Here is a 16,985-nt window from a genome sequence, read left to right on the forward strand (position 1 = left end):
TGTGTTACAGGAGCTTTCCTGTAAGAAAGGAATATTTTAGGATAGTCTTTTTTCATTTAGTGTCATTTGCAAGTCTAGTGGGGTGAGAGTGACAGAGTTATCATTAGCATGGTGCTTCATTTGCATTTGTGGTCTTTTTATGAAAGTGCTGCATGCTTTGAAGATAATCCTCATAATCCCATTGTAAAGTGCCATATGCCAAACCATAGTCAGCACCTGTGTGCTTATGACTCCAGGAATCAGATTAAATATTCAGATATTGTGGTAAAGTTATATATCACATCATATGTCACATAATTATTGATGCTTTCTCACTTTTCACCATCCAGTCAATTTCAGATGCACTGATAACATGTGAATCAGAGATGCCCAAACTTGACTTTTAGTTTATATTATATATCTGTTTTTTATATTATATTGTAATTTATGTAATTATATTGTATATAATTTGTTATTTTGTTTTAACTTTTTTAAATTATTTTTTTATTTGTGCATTAAAATCTAAAAAACAATGTAAGGGAATCTACTTAATTAAATTGTTTATAATTATATATATTATATTATTATAATATATATATATATAAAGATTATATATATATATATATATATATATATATATATATATACTATATTATATATATATATATATATATAAAGATATATATATATATATATATATATAAAGATAGCTTTTTAAGGTAACAATTGCAGGTTACCACTTTTTATCGTGGTTATAAAATCATACTAAACCAAAATATAAAAGTTAAATGTTCTGTTTTATACAGAAATCCAGACATTAAATGGTCTGCCTTTGAGTTTTTTTTTTTTTTTATAATAAATGTCATGGAAAAGTTCATTTATTTCAGTAATTCAACCCAAATTGTGAAACTCGTGTATTAAATAAATTCAGTGCACTCAGACTGAAGTAGTTTAAGTCTTTGGTTCTTTTAAATGTGATAATTTTGGCTCACATTTAACAAAAACCCACCAATCTCAACAAATTAGAATACTTCATAAGACCAATAAAAAAAACATTTTTAGTGAACTGTTGGCCTTCTGGAAAGTATGTTCATTTACTGTACATGTACTCAATACTCGGTAGGGGCTCCTTTTGCTTTAATTACTGCCTTAATTCAGCGTGGCATGGAGGATATCAGTTTGTGGCACTGCTGAGGTGGTCTGGAAGCCCAGGTTTCTTTGACAGTGGCCTTCAGCTCATCTGCATTGTCTGGTCTCTTGTTTCTCATTTTCCTCTTGACAAATACCCCATAGATTCTCTCTGGGTTTCAGGTCTGGTGAGATTGCTGGCCAGTCAAGCACACCAACACAATTTTAATTTACTTTTGGTGCTTTTGGCAGTGTGGGCAGGGGCCAAATCCTGCTGGAAAATGAAATCGGCATCTTCAAAAAGCTGGTCAGCAGAAGGAAGCATAAAGTGCTCAAATTTCTTGGTGGCTTCTCCACCCTTCCTCCAGACTCTAGGACCTTGGTTTCCAAAAGAAATACAAAACTTGCTCTCATCTGAAAAGAGGACTTTGGACCACTGGGCAACAGTCCAGTTCTTCTTCTCCTAGGCCAAGTAAGACACCTCTGACATTGTCTGTGGTTCAGGAGAGGCTTAACAAGAGGAATACGACAACTGTAGCCAAATTCCTTGACACGTCTGTGTGTGGTGGCTCTTGGTGCCTTGATCCCAGCCTCAGTCCATTCCTTGTGAAGTTGACTCAAATTCTTGAATTGATTTTGCTTGACAATCCTCATAAGGCTGCGGTTCTCTCGGTTGGTTGTGCATTTCTTTCTTCCACACTTTTTCCTTCCACTCAACTTTCTGTTAACATGCTTGGATACAGCACTCTGTGGACAGCCAGCTTCTTTGGCAATGAATGTTTGTGGTTTACCCTCCTTGTGAAGGGTGTCAGTGATTGTCTTCTGGACAACTGTCAGATCAGCAGTGATCCCCATGATTGTGTAGCCTAGTGAACCAAACTGAGAGACCATTTTGAAAGGCTCAGGAAACCTTTGCAGGTGTTTTGAGTTTGAGGTTTTTGTTAAATGTGAGCCAAAATCATCACAATTAAAAGAACCAAAGACTTAAACTACTTCAGTCTGTGTGCACTGAATTTATTTAATACACAAGTTTCAAAATTTGAGTTGAATTACTGAAAAAAATGAACTTTTCCATGACCTGTAACTACAAAATAAAGAGCAATCAATAAAGCAGTGTTGTGTTTGTGTTTTATAGCTCTATGCCACTGTAGGTCGGTGACAGTGTCCAGGGGCCCTCTGCTCCGGGTCCAGGGCCAGCCGCTGTCCATTCGCTGTGATGTATCGGAATACGAGGGCCCGAGGGAGCAGGACTTTGATTGGACAGTAACACGAGGAACAGAAAGCATCAAAGTGATCTCGACGCTTGATACTGGTTTCACAGACCGCTCTCTTCAGGACCGCATACAGAGCGGCGACATCAGTGTGTCACGACTAGCGGATAACGCTGTTGAGCTGAGAATTCAAGAGGCTCGAGTTAGTGACAGCGCCACCTACCACTGCAGTACTCCGAGCACAGACTCGTTCATCAGTGGAAACTATAAAGCAGACGTCCAGCTGCAAGGTCAGTATGTACTGTTTTACATGCTAGAAACATGGCAATGCATAATGAATGTGCAAAAATGAGATCAAATCAAAATGGAAAACTTTTTATGCTTTGGACATTCATTTGCATGTCTGTTAAAATGGGTTTCAAAGTACAAGTTTTTGAAAATGATGTCATTATCGTCTACATGTGAATGAGTAAAATGCAGATTTGTGAAAATAGTGGTTGTCATAAGTGCGCATGTGAAAAAAAAATTGTTTTCTCAAGAATCTGTTTTTAGTACATCATTGTCATGTAAACGTGCCCTCAGTATCACTGAGATGCTATTATAGTCTTAAATATTATTTTGAATTATTTGTATATTTTGTTATTTCTTTAAATTTTAGTTAAAGTTTTAGTAATTTTGTTGTGATTTTATCACTTTTAGTTTTTTCATTTAAGGATGTCTATATTGATTATATTAATTATATTATATTATATTATATTTATTTATTTATTACAGTTTGTTTAGTTTAAAAATTATACTAATATTCTAATATATGTATCACACCCACACACATAAAATATATAATAATTCTTAAATCAAATTATATTTACTTTATATTATATTATATTTATTTATTACAGTTTAGGTTTATTAAAAAAATTCTACAAATATTCCTATATATATATATATATATATATATATATATATATATATATATATATATATATATATATATATATATATATATATATATATATATATAGGAATATTTTAGAATTTTTTATATATATATATTATATATATAAAGGAATATCTGTAGAATTTAAAATATTAAATATTAAAGAATTTTAAAATTTTAAATTTTAAAATATTAAAGAATTTTAAAATTTTAAAATATCTAATAATTCTTAAATCAAATTATATTTACTTAAGAAATCAAATTACTTAATATTACTTAATAGTAAACCTTGTTTCCCTGGAGAAATCATCAAAATTAAGTGAGTTGATTTATAAAACAAGTAAAAAATTAATGTCAGTTGGCAAGAAAAATAAACTTAATTAAAGGGAAAACAAGTTTCTTTTTCTGACCCCACTGGCAGATTTTCTTATTTTAAGCATAAACTCACTTGACTACATTCTTCAGTAAACAAGACAAGTCATGTTGTGTCTCAAGAAAATGTATCTTGAGCTAAAAATGTTTCGATTTTTGTACTGGGAAACAAGACAAAAATACTGAGTAAAAACATCATTTTCTGCGGTGTAAAAACAACCCTTCAACAATGAAACGCCGGAGAAGTGTGTTAAATACAAACACACACAATTTTCAAAAATCATTATAAGAAAGAGTTGGGCATGCAGTGCAATGCATTAATTATAGCTTATGTGTGACGTGTTTAAAAGCACTTAATTGTTCAGTGTTTTTGTCTGTGAACAAGCCTAAACTCTGAACGCCAGCAGCGTTCATTATGCAAAATTCACTGGGTTAATGATATTATCATTATCTTTAGTTCGTGAGCACTGACTGAACATGTTGAAAATTGGAGTAATCGCTGCAGATATGTGTAAGAACCCACAGGACATGTGAAACATCTCAGTTGTTTCTCCAGACAGCAATAATATTAAATGCAAATGGAGATTTTTTTTGCAGCTTTTCAGATGTTTCTTCTAAATAAGACCCCAGTAGCAAGAAGTCTCTTCTGCTCACCAAGCTGCATTTATTTGATAAAAAATTCTGTAAAAAAAAATCTTAAATTTTATTACAATTTCAAATTACTGTTTTCTAAGTGATTATATGTTAATATGTAATTTATTTCTGTGATGCACAGCTGTATTGTCAGCATCATTACTCCAGTCTTCAGTGTCACATGATCTCCAGAGATCATTCTAATATGATGATTTGCTGCTCAAGAAACATTTCTGATTATTATCAATGTTGAAAAAAGTTGAAAACTTATTTCAAATGCATAAAAAATTTGTAATTTTTCCAAGCTTTTTACTGTAGTGTAACAAAAACAAAACTGAAGAATCCATTTATGCAACAACTGAGAAATAACACTGGCACCAACATAAAATCTGTTCCTGTTCCCTCTGAGGATAATCGGTATTAGAAATATTTAAAGATTGTATACTGATCTACAGAAAGTCTGTCTAATGATGCTGACTTCATGTAACACAGCTCATTACAGCATTTCTTAGGTTTGTAGGTTTGTTGGGTTTGTCTTCACATTTCCGCTGTAGATGAACAGCGTTCCTGCGCGGCACACAAGCTCAATCTACACTCTAAAAGATACTGGCTTATTTTTGCTTCCTAACCACAAAGTTGAGCTTGTTAGGTCGTATGTTGGGTAGTTTTTCTGTTTACCCAGCCATTGGGTTAGTGGTTTGGCCACGCCCTCCGACCAAAAAACCCAGCTGCTGATTACACTTGAATTAAAGTGTTACTTTGAAATTTACTTTACTTTTACTTTACTTTCTAAAATGCTTGTTAAGCAAGATTAAATGTATGGAATATTGTAAACTGCTGTGCATTCATTGAAATTCATCGTATTCTTGCTGTATTCTGTTTGTGATTTGTAATTTCCAACCCAGTCAGCAATATAGTAATTTATAAACAATAGTTGAATCTATCTATCCATCATCTGTCTATCCATCCTTCCATCCTTCTGTCCATCCATTCATGTCTGTCCATCCTTCCGTCCATCAATCCATTTCTCCATCCATTCCTCCATCCATCCATCATCTTTCCATCCATTCATCCTTTCATCCATCCATCCATCCATCCATCCCTCCATCCATCAATGTCGGTCCATCCATCCATCTATTCCTCCATCCATCTGTGTCTGTTCATCCATCCATCTGTCTGTCCATCCATTCTTCCATCCATCCATCCATCCATCCATCCATTCCTCCATCCATCTATTCCTATATCCATCTATGTCTGTCCATCCATCCATCCATCCATCCATCCATCCATGTGTGTGTGTCTGTCCATCCATCCATCCATTCCTCCATCCATCTATTCCTTTTTCATCTGTCTGTCCATCCATTCATCCATCCATCCATTCTTCCATCCATCTATTCCTCCAACCATCTATGTCTGTCCATCTATCCATCCATCCATCCATGTCCATCCTTCCATCCATCCAACCAACCATCCATCCATCCATCCATTCCTCCATCCATCCATCTATGTGTGTGTGTGTGTGTGTGTGTGTGTGTGTGTGTCCGTCCGTCCATCCATCCATCCATCCATTCATCCATTCCTCCATCCATCTATGTCTATCCATCCATCCATCCATCCATCCATCCATCCATCTAGGTATGTGTGTCCTTCCATCCATCCCTCCATTCCTCCATCCATCTATTCCTCATCCATCTGTCTGTCTATACATCCATCCATCCATCCATCCATTCTTCCATCCATCTATTCCTCCAACATCTATGTCTATCTATCTATCTATCTATCTATCTATCTATCTATCTATCTATCTATCTATCTATCTATCTATCTATCTATCTATCTATCTATCTATCTATCTATCTATCTATCTATCTATCTATCTATCTATCTATCCATACATCCGTCCATCAGTCTATTCCATCCATCCATCCGTGTCCATCCTTCCATCCGTCCATCCATCCATCCATTCCTACATCCATCTATGTCTGTCCATCTATCCATCCATCCATTCCTCCAACCATCCGTCCTTCTGTCCATCCATCTTTCCATCCATCCATTCATGTCCATCCAACCATCCATCCATCCATCCATCTCCATCACCATCCACCATCCATCCATGTCCATCCATCCATGTCCATCCATCCATCCATCCATCCATCCATCCATCTAATCGCTATATCAAATCGTTCTTCTATCTGTCTAACTATCTCTGTATCCATCCATGCACTAACAGTGGAAGATGATGTGAAGAGAAAAACACACACCTTTTTGAAAATCTTTAGATGTGTTAACATGAGACTAGTGAGTTTAGTCCATTTACTAATCAAGTAAACTAGATATATACAGTTAGAATTATAGATTCCACTGTGTTTTTGTGCTGGTCATTTTGCACTGCAGTCTCTTTCCTTTGGGCCGGTGGTTCATAGTTGATTGTAACAGAGCAAGTAAAGACTTTTGAATGTATTTAGAGAATTTACTTCTTTGTTTGCATCTGTTTCCACATGAGTTCACCTCTGATGGTCAAACTTGTTGATCTGGTTCTGTCACTGGTGCATGACGTTCATGATCAGACCCGGCAGACACAAAGTCTGCTTTTATTGTGTCAGACTAGCATTGATTCTTTTAGTAATGCTCTGTTTTGTTTCACTTTTATGTGTGTCTTTATATAATCTAAGTTCACTGGTTGGATGACGATGTACAACGGCATTTCCTGCCATATTATTACTATAATTCATTGACAGTAAGGTGTGTTAAAACAAACACACGCCTTTTTTTTTCTTTTTTTTCATGTCTGTGTCATTCAGTAATAAGTATTGTTTGCATTTGAATAAGAATTTACCTGTATTTTTTGCATGAAAAACGTTACCATCTTTTTTTATAACTTAATTTTATTTAAAATTAAGGAGAGGAAAGGTTAAAAATTGAAGTGCAGTAGTAAAATAAAGTGCAATATCTAATCCTCTCTTAAATATACAAGAGACAAACTTGTGTACTGAAAATCCAAATGACATTTTCAGTAAACTTTTCCTAATTTTTAAAGCTAAAGAAACAAAAATTATAAATGTGCTTCTTTGAAATACTAATGTAGTGATCCAATTTAAAGTAGGATTTTCATTGTCTGATAGTGATAGAGCAGACTGACAAATAATACTTAAAAGAAATAATACTTTTATTCATCAGTGATGCAGTAAAATTGATCAAAATTGACAGTAACGATGTGTAACAAAAATGTTACAAAAGATTTCTATTGCAAATAAATGCTGTTCTTTTTTAACTGTCCATTCAAAAGAATCCGGAAAAAAATGAATCACAAGAACCACAAAAATATGAAGCAGCACAACTGTTTTCAACATTGATAATAATCAGAAATGTTTCTTGAGCAGCAAATCAGCATATAACAATGATTTCTGAAGAAGATGCTGAAAATTCAGCTTTTATCACATAAATTACATTTTACAATATATTCACATAGAAAATAGCTGTTTTTAATTGTAATGAAGTTTCTGTATTTTTCTGTACTTGGTGAGCAGAAGAGACTTCTTTCAAAAATACAAAAAAAAAAAATACTGACCCCAAACTTTTAAACAGTAGTGTACATATTTTAAAAAATGACACGTATACTATTTCAGTATTTTCTGATTGTGCAAAAAAAGTGAAAATGCTTAGTATTCTGAAAAATAATTCAATTTTTCACTCTGAAATTGTTAGTAAATTTCACAAATAATAATCACACATAATCTAACACATTGAATTAAATGTGACATTTTGAAGTAGATAAACTGAAATAGTATTTTATTGTAAAACATACTGCAATAATAATAATTTAAAAAGACTGGCTTTTGGGAGATTTTGGATGCTACACAAATCTCCAGTCAACAGATAAATCAAGCTGGCCGATATATCGGTTTATCGGTGTGTTAGTGCTTGTACCTCTTCTCTAAAACTCTTCTTTTCTTATCTATTTCAGTTGTTCCCAACAGTCTGATTGTGGCTCCCGATGTCCCAAACCCTGTGATCCATGAGGGCGGATCCGTCAGACTTCTGTGCAATGTCTCCCGCAACTTCATGGAGGGAATTTACCTGTCTCTTACCTGGTCAGTCAAGAAGGGCTCATCTCTGCTGGAGGACCTGCTGACCTTTGGTCCAGATTTGGGCGTGTCGGTTGGCGACGACTACACGCTGCGCTACGCAGATGGTGGGATGCGGCTAGAAATGGGAAACGGTGTCTCGCACAGTCTCGTGCTCTCCGGAGCAACGCCGGCCGATCAGGGCATGTACATGTGCACGGCCAGACTGTGGACAAGAGAGCAGGGAGCCTGGAACCGTATTCAGGAGAAGACCATGGAGATAGGAGAAGTGACTGTCACCCCTACAGGTTAGTAACTCTCTAGAACAACACGAAAAAAATAGCCCATAGCGCAACAGAATAAAGCCACAACACAGTGGAATTAACACAATTAAAATATATAAGTAGAAATTATGTAAGATTCCCTTATGTTAATTTGCATTTTTCATATTTTAAGACATTTTTAGAAGAATTTTAGAGAAACCATGACACTCAAATTATGCCATTTGCATCTAGATTTTTATATTTTAGTATTATTTTTATGCTATTTATAGTATTAATTCAGATTTAGAATTGGCTACTACTTTTTTATATTTTTTCGATTTCACAGTAGTTTGTGCTTTTGTCATTTTGTTTGTTTTTAATTATGTAAATTAAATTATTTAATTAAATTATAAATTTCATTAGTTTTTTTAATGTAAATTTCACTATGCATCCAGTTACATTATAAATAAAAATGTTTGTGTATATTATGTGAATTAAATTGTGGATTAAATTAAATTATAAAAAAATAGTTTTTTTTTTTAATTGTTCATGCAATAAAATGAAATTATTAATTATATTAGTTTTGCTTTTAAAATGTGTAAATTAAATAATGCTTTCATTGAAATCAAATTAAATTAAATAATGCATTTAATCAAATTAAATTATACATTATACTAGGTTTTTTTATTGTGTGTTTTTGTTTTGTGTTATTTTATTGTTTTTTAAATTGTGTAAATTATACATTCTGTGAAATTATATGATGAATTAAATTATATTATTTTATATTTTTTTATAAATAATATAAATTAAAATATCCATTGAATGAATTTAAATTACAAATTTTATAGTATTTTTAAAATTATGTTAATTAAATTATAAATTAATTTTTTTAAAATTTTGCATTAAATAAAATTTATATTAGTCTTTTTAATTATGCATTCAGTTAAATTAAATTATGCATTTTAAATTGCATTTTTTTTATGTAAATTTATTTATTAATTAAAGTATGTATTTTTTTTATGATTGATTGAAATAATCCAATTTGATCGGATAAAAGTACTTACGATGAAACATTGTTATGCAGCTCGCTCAGATGATCTTTAAACAGCAATTGTGATCAAATAAATAAATAAGTTGCATTTGGAGGAAAGAGAGAATTAACGAGATTTGATTATGATTGTTAAAGTCATGTAGCGCTTCCCTCGAGAAGAGTAGATATGGTCTTTTGACCGGTTTTATCTTGTTTAACGTCTTCAGACCTTTCTCACAGACCAGACTGTTTGAATTCTCGTTGCCAGTGAAATTCCTGCCTGGTTACCATATATACTGTCAATGTTACTGCAGAGTTTTAATTAAATCGGGAAGACTGTGGGTGTCTGGAGAACCATCCAGCAGACCTTACACAAACACAAACTCTCAGAGTCTTTATGTTGTTTGAGATTGTAACTAGAAGATGATAAGAGAATATAAAGCACAGAAGCAGTCTGTGTCATCTAACGTGATGTGCTGAATATCACTGATCCCCAGGAGAAACGACTGAGAGTTTGCTTTGAGAAATTAAAGGAATAGTTTAACCATAAATGACAATTCAGACATCATTTGCTTACTTACCTTATGGCAAACCTGGGATAAGTTGTTTTTTTATGTAGAAAACAAAAGGAGAAATTCAGCAGAATGTTCATGCTCCTCTTTTCCATATAATAAAAGTATATTTTATAATTTTATTTATATTTATTTATTTATAATTTTGTTATGTGCTTTTACTGTTTTATACTATTACAGTATTTATAAAATATTTTAAATTAGCTTTTATTTTTATGCTTTGCACTTTAATTTCAGTTTAAGTTTTAATAATTTTATAATGTGCTTTTATTTTTCATACTACGATATTATTTATTCATATTTTAAATTGGCTTTTATTTTTTCTCTTCCATTTCCATTTCAGTTTTAGTCATTTTATGTTCTTTTGTAATTTTCATTAGTTTTTTTGCTTTGTTTTAATTTCAGTTTTGTCATTTTAGTAACATTTTCCTGCAAAGTTTAGAATTGATGTTTTTGTGTACAAGGCGTTATCTGGTCTTGAACCAAAATAAATTAGAGACCTTCTAAATCTTTACTCTCTTTAAAGAGCACTTAGGTCTAGTAAACTTTGGAATAGTTTGCCTGTAAATGTGAGATTTGATCCTTCACTAGCCAGTTTTAAATCTGTTCTCAAATTTTATTTGTTTTCTCTGGCTTTTCATTAAGGTTAGTTTAAGGGTTTTGATGTCAAATTGTTCTGTTCCGTTTTTTTAATGATGCATGTTTCCTTTTAATGCTTTTTATATGCTTTTTTATATACTCTGTAGCTTTTAAATGTGCTATAGAAATACATTTTGACTTGACTTGACCTGGCAGTATTAAATCTACTATTTGTATTATATTTTATTTCAGATTTAATGGAAATTATTTTTAAGAGTTTTAGTGGGTTGCAGATGCATCACTGTTAGTCTTACTGTATGTTTTTATTTAGTTTGCATCATTAAGATCTGGATTATTTCAGTTCCATCACTAATGCTTGCATATTTTCTGCTTGTCTTTCTCTTTAAATCGTCAGCGAGCTCCCTCAGCGTCCAGGTTCAGGACGCCAGCACATTGTCCACAGGAGAGACGCTGCTCCTCACCTGCTCGGTTTCTGCCGAAGCCTCGGTGGACCTGGAGGTGATGTGGCTGATGAACGGCACGCGAGTTGTGGCCCGTCTGAGTCGCGACGGCGTGCTGACCAATGCGTCTGATGCGGTGGACGTGAGGCGGCTGGGAAAGTGGGATTTCCAGCTCAAGGTTCGCGGTGTGGAGCTGTCTGACGCGGGACTCTATGCGCTGTTTGTTAATGCGGCCCAGTCCTTGAAAGACTCGTTCCAGCTCAAGGTTCGCGGTGTGGAGCTGTCTGACGCGGGACTCTATGCGTGTAAAGCGAGTGCGTGGGTTCAGCGTGATGGTGGAAGTAAGTATCATTCATAACATCATGACTCTTAACATAAACAGCCCGCAGCGTCTCACGTTTTGTAGCAAAGTGTGACATTTCGAGAGAATGCCATCTGAAGCTCTTTAGAGCTGCATATAAATGCGTTCTGCTTCCCTCATCCATAAAATATTAATTTGATGTTGATTATTTGGTATTTAAATGACATTAAAAGCATGATATGCCGTCTGTATTAGTGCACTGAAAAATATTTTTCAAGCGATGGCCTTGGGTTTTCTATTAGAAGATGATTCGCAGATCACGTTTTATCAGACTAATGTGAATGAGGCATCTTTTAGTATCAGTTAAGACTGGATGATATAGCTAAAATAATCATTTTAAAGCTGTATATATGTATTCACTCTAAAATGACTTAAATAAAACTGTAAATACATTCAAGGAACTATTTAGTTATTGCTAGCAAGATATTTTATTTAATACCTAAACAGTAAATTAAGTATATTAAAAACAATCAAGGCATATTTTCACACTTTTTTACTTAATGAACACAAACAATTTTCATTTACACTGTCAGAAAATTAATACTTTTATTCAGCAAAAATGCATTAAATTGATTACAGTAAAGACATGTATAATGTTATAAAAGATTTCTATTTCAAATAAATGCTGATATTTAGAAGTTTCTATTCATCATAGAACCCTGAAAAATAAAATGCATCACAGTTTCTACATAAATATTGTGCAGCAAGTGTTTGTTTTCAACATTGATAATTATGAGATGTTTTTTTTGAGGAGAATATTATTATTTTAGTGTTTTTTGTGGATATTGTGTGACTGAAGACTGGAGTAATGATGCTGAAAATACAGCTGCGCATCAGAGAAATAAATTACAGTTTAACAGATATTTACATAGAAAACAGCTGTTTTGAATTGTAAAAATATTACAGAATATTACTGATTTCTTTACCGAATAAATGTAGCCTTGCTAAGCAGAAGAGATTTAACATTTTACCAATAGTGTATATAAAAACAATAAACACACACATTTCCACACGTATATTTAATTTAAATGCTTTAATAATTAAAAATGCCTTGTGGGAACCTGCAAACTTTGCTGAATCAGTTTTAATGATTCACTCAAACGGACAGTTTGAAATGATTCATGGAAGTGAATCATAAGAGGTTTTTCTGTCACCAGCTAAACGATCACAAATATCTGTGACTATTCAAATATCTTTCAGCCCTTAGAACCGTAAGTGTAAAACCACTGATAAAATCTAGGCGTGTTATTTTACCGTCGCTACCAGACCGGTGAGTTCTTAACCCGTCCATCAATGTCAGGTGTCTAGAACTGAAAGAAGAAAGGTTGCCTTCGTTAGATTTGCGGTCTGTTTGTGGGAGTTTAGCTCTGTCGTGTTAATAAGCAAGCTTCAGGCATGAGATGTTTCTGAAGATCCGCTCTGTCGCCGGCTAATGCATGAAGGCTGTGGGTGGTCTTCCTGATGGAGGACTGCTGTCTCTAAACCCCTTGCTCTTGTTAGAAGTCAGCGTTAGTCGTTTGGGATCTCGTTGTCAGCGTGATTCACAGGGAAGAGCTTCAACTTGTTTATTCTGTGAGGAACTACAGAGAAAGAGAAGGCGGCGCTTACCTTAAAAGGCAAACTCTGGTGTTGTTTACTCATCTTAATGAGTCTGAAACGTGTAGGATTTTGTTTCAGCTCCCAAAAATACAGAAAAAAAAATGAAACTGGCTCATACGACTGGTTCAGTGACATCAAGCTTGTGTTTGGTTGTGCACATTGTTTGAAGACTAGACTGAAAATTAAGTCATTATTCACTGAAAACCTTCCCTCTAACAGCATTTAAATAGCAAGGTTTGCAGTGGCAGGTTTGAGATTAATTGGTTTCAATATACGTTTTGAATGCTTGTTTGTAAAACGGATAGTTGTGCGTTAACTAAAGATAATATTATTAAAAACATTTTTGTTAATAATGCCTTGAAACTAAGTGAAATAAGTTTACGTTGAAGCAATAAAATTACTCATCAGAAATAAAAACTAAAATAATTAAACTAAACTGAAATAAAGCTAAAATAAAAATATTTATGTTGAAGCAATATATAATATAATATATATATAATCTAATAAATATAATATAATATATATAATATAATCTAATATATATAATATAATATAATATAATTAATGGAAACTCAAGAAATATTGCCTTTGCACTGACTGAAATATATTAAGTTGCAATAATTACTAAAAATGAAATTAAAATTAAGATAAATAGAAACTTAAAAAAAATACCAGTAAAAATGGCAAAAGCACATAAAAAAAATTACAAAACTTAAAAAAAGCATAAATGAAAATGAGAAATTTTGCATTGCTAAAAAAATGGAAAAAGTTTTAAAAATGAATCAAGTCTATAAAAAAACATTGAAAAAAACACAGCAAAATAAACTAAAATTTTAATTAAAACTGAAATGAAAAATAAAAATAAAAGCTCATTCAAAATATTAGTAATACTATAATAATTTAAAAATAATAAAAATATTAACAATTAAAAAAATGAATTTAAATAAATAAAAATACATTTAAAATAACACTGCTTGATGCCAGATTTCCGATGTAATCTAGTGTCATGCTGTTTTCTGACAAACTAATTTCTGTTGCCCTCCTTTGGATAAAAGCATATGCTAAACAATTAAATGTAAATGTAACAGAATGAAGAAGTGCACAGATCAAATATTGTTTATTTCCTTACTGTCCAAGCATTTTCCTTTAGTGCCACGAAATAGGAAAGATTGACATTTTGTTCTTTTTCTTTTTTAATTAAGGAAAAAAGCAGTGTTTGGGATGGGGTTTAGGTTTTTAATTGCAGGAAATTCCCACCAGCACTGTAGACCAACAACTTTCTGAACCATAAAAAAGACTCAGAAAACATCACATATTATCTGTGACTTCCTGAAGTGGCCTGGGTCGTGTTTTCAAGACCAGATGTGACAATAAACGTCTTTTTTATATATACATCTGGAACTACTATCCGGATCCTATAGAGTCTCTCTAGAGCACAACAGCAGGTTTTCACAAGTTAAAATGTATGAGAGTTTGTTTGCAGTATTGTTTTTGTTTGGCTGACTTTTTAATATTATTTTTTGAGGATGAGTTGGTGGAGGTTTATTTGTAAAACTGTGAGCCAATCGAAGACGTTGATCTGTTTGGTAAATCAACACCCACTACAAAGGCCCACATCACTCACACTTTACACCACCTCTTTTAACCTGCGTTAATTGAATGTGTTCATTGTTTTCAGTATCCCCCCAGCTCCACCCCACTGCGCTCTACAGTCACGTCACTTAACGCGCTTTCAGGAAACAGGTTTCTTCTGCCAGAAAACACCTGACCTGTGCAACTGCTAATGTCTGAACTTGAAGGAACGGTGTTTTTATGTGGGACCGCCTAAAAGTATTGTTTTTCCCTCCTCTGTTTTCTCACTTCCTTCGCTTTGGATGCATTGAGATGCTCCTGAACCAGATCTGTTCAGAAAGTAGGCAGCAGGGATTACGCTGATTGATCGTTTTTCCTCAACTGGGAGCATCACATATACACTAACTGTATAAAAGTTATGTAATGTGTTTTTATACAGAAATCTCTTATACTCACCACATGCTTATTATAGTTAGGAAGCATTTTTGTTACTTGAAATAAAATAAACATTATGTTTAAGTTATTTTTAAATATAATTATTTTTATTTTTTTTACTTTTCATTTTCAAATAATTGCCAATCCAATATTTATTCATTTTTTTAGTTGAACTTCAAGTGCTAAAAAACTAAATAAATAAACTAAATAAAATACAGCTAATAAATAAAATTTATCATAAAACTATAGACATATTTTTTAAAATAACATACATTTTTTAACATTTAAAAAAACACAAAAAATGTAACAAATTAAACTAAAAAAACAAAATAATAAAAATACAAAAACATCTAATTTCAAAATTAACAATTATTAAAGACTATAAAAGTATATCAATTGATACTGACATAAAACTTACTCACCAAGGCTGCATTTATTTGATTTAAAAATACAGTAATATTAGTAAAATTCTGAGATATTATTACAATTTAAAATAACTCTCTCTTGGTGAATATCTGTTAAACTGTAATTTATTTCTGTGATGTGCAGCTGTATTTTCAGCATCATTACTCCAAGCTTCAGTGTCACATGATTCTTCAGAAATCATTCTAATATGCTGATTTGCTGCTCAAGAAACATTTCTGATTATTATCAATGTTGAAAACATTGTGCTGCCCAATATTTTTGTGGAAACTGTAATGCTATTTTTTTTTTCAGGATTCTTTGATGTTCAAAATATCATCATGTATTTGAAATAGGAATCTTTTGTAACATTATAAATGTCTTTACTGTCACTTTTGATCAACTTAAAGCGTCCTTGATGAATGAAAGCACGAATTTCTTTAGAAACTGCTAAACCAATTAAGACAATTTACACCTCAGACAATGCTGAGATATCCGCTCCTCAGCTTTTCACATTTGTTATATTTGTAATAATGAAAATATTGTCTGAATTATTTGGTTGTCTTGGTTGTGTTTTTTTTGTTTTTTTGTGTTTGCTTTTTTGATTTAGTCTCATCTCTGAGCTCTTTAATGCACATGTGAACAGTGATCCAGGTTGGTGTATTTGGTGTGTGTTTGTTTTTTGTTTATTTTTTTTGTTCTTTTTTGTTCTGTGTGATGAGAGTGCGGGGTCTTGAGGTGTTGATGTTGATGTATATTGGTTTTCTGATAAGCGCTGTAGCCTAGATAGTCTTACACTCTTTGCATGTTGTAGTTTGCGCCGTTATCAGCCGGTTTTGAAGAACGGCGTGTTTGCTGTCGTCTGTGCAGCGCTCAATCAAAGCAGTGAAGTGCACTAACACCACGCTGACATACTGTACCGCCTGAACCCATGCCATATGCTCCCAGATCGTATGAAGCAACGCCGGCTCAATTGTTAGGGAAACAGCTGAAGATTTCAGTAGCTGTTTTTCATCTTGTCATGCACTGATGGATGATTTGTGCTGCTCAAACTCATTAGCGTTAATGATTTTGAGACCCGGTGAGCCCAGCAACCAAAAGCCATGTTAATTCTGTATAGTCTCTAGTGTCATGTTTGGCCTGTTTGTTGTATCGTTGTGTACATACAGCATATCATAAGTCTCTTGGATTAAATTATTATTATTATTTACATTTTACTTGTTTTTAGTTTTTCCTTTTATTTTATAATTTATAAGTATAATATTTGTTTAATTTTTTACATTTTTTTATTTTATATTTTTATATAAATAATATATATATATATAATAATATTATTATTTCTAAATTATTTATTTTCATATTCTTGTCTAAATTTATATTTTGATTA

The 16,985-nt window shown here is 32.7% G+C and overlaps 1 protein-coding gene across 1 annotated transcript in view; it reads left to right on the forward strand.

The window, feature by feature from the left end:
- The window catches only part of LOC122135772 (prostaglandin F2 receptor negative regulator-like), a 47,452-nt gene that overhangs the window by 7,276 nt on the left and 23,191 nt on the right, over positions 1–16,985 (forward strand). Inside the window, exons 2-6 of the mRNA XM_042715991.1 lie at positions 2,243–2,608; positions 8,225–8,632; positions 11,184–11,407; positions 11,495–11,570; positions 12,791–12,801. Coding sequence (XP_042571925.1) covers positions 2,243–2,608; positions 8,225–8,632; positions 11,184–11,407; positions 11,495–11,570; positions 12,791–12,801 — 1,085 coding nt within the window. The remainder of the gene's footprint in view (positions 1–2,242; positions 2,609–8,224; positions 8,633–11,183; positions 11,408–11,494; positions 11,571–12,790; positions 12,802–16,985) is intronic.

This window comes from Cyprinus carpio, chromosome B1, assembly GCF_018340385.1.
Source record: "Cyprinus carpio isolate SPL01 chromosome B1, ASM1834038v1, whole genome shotgun sequence".
In the NCBI taxonomy this organism is placed as follows: domain Eukaryota; kingdom Metazoa; phylum Chordata; class Actinopteri; order Cypriniformes; family Cyprinidae; genus Cyprinus; species Cyprinus carpio.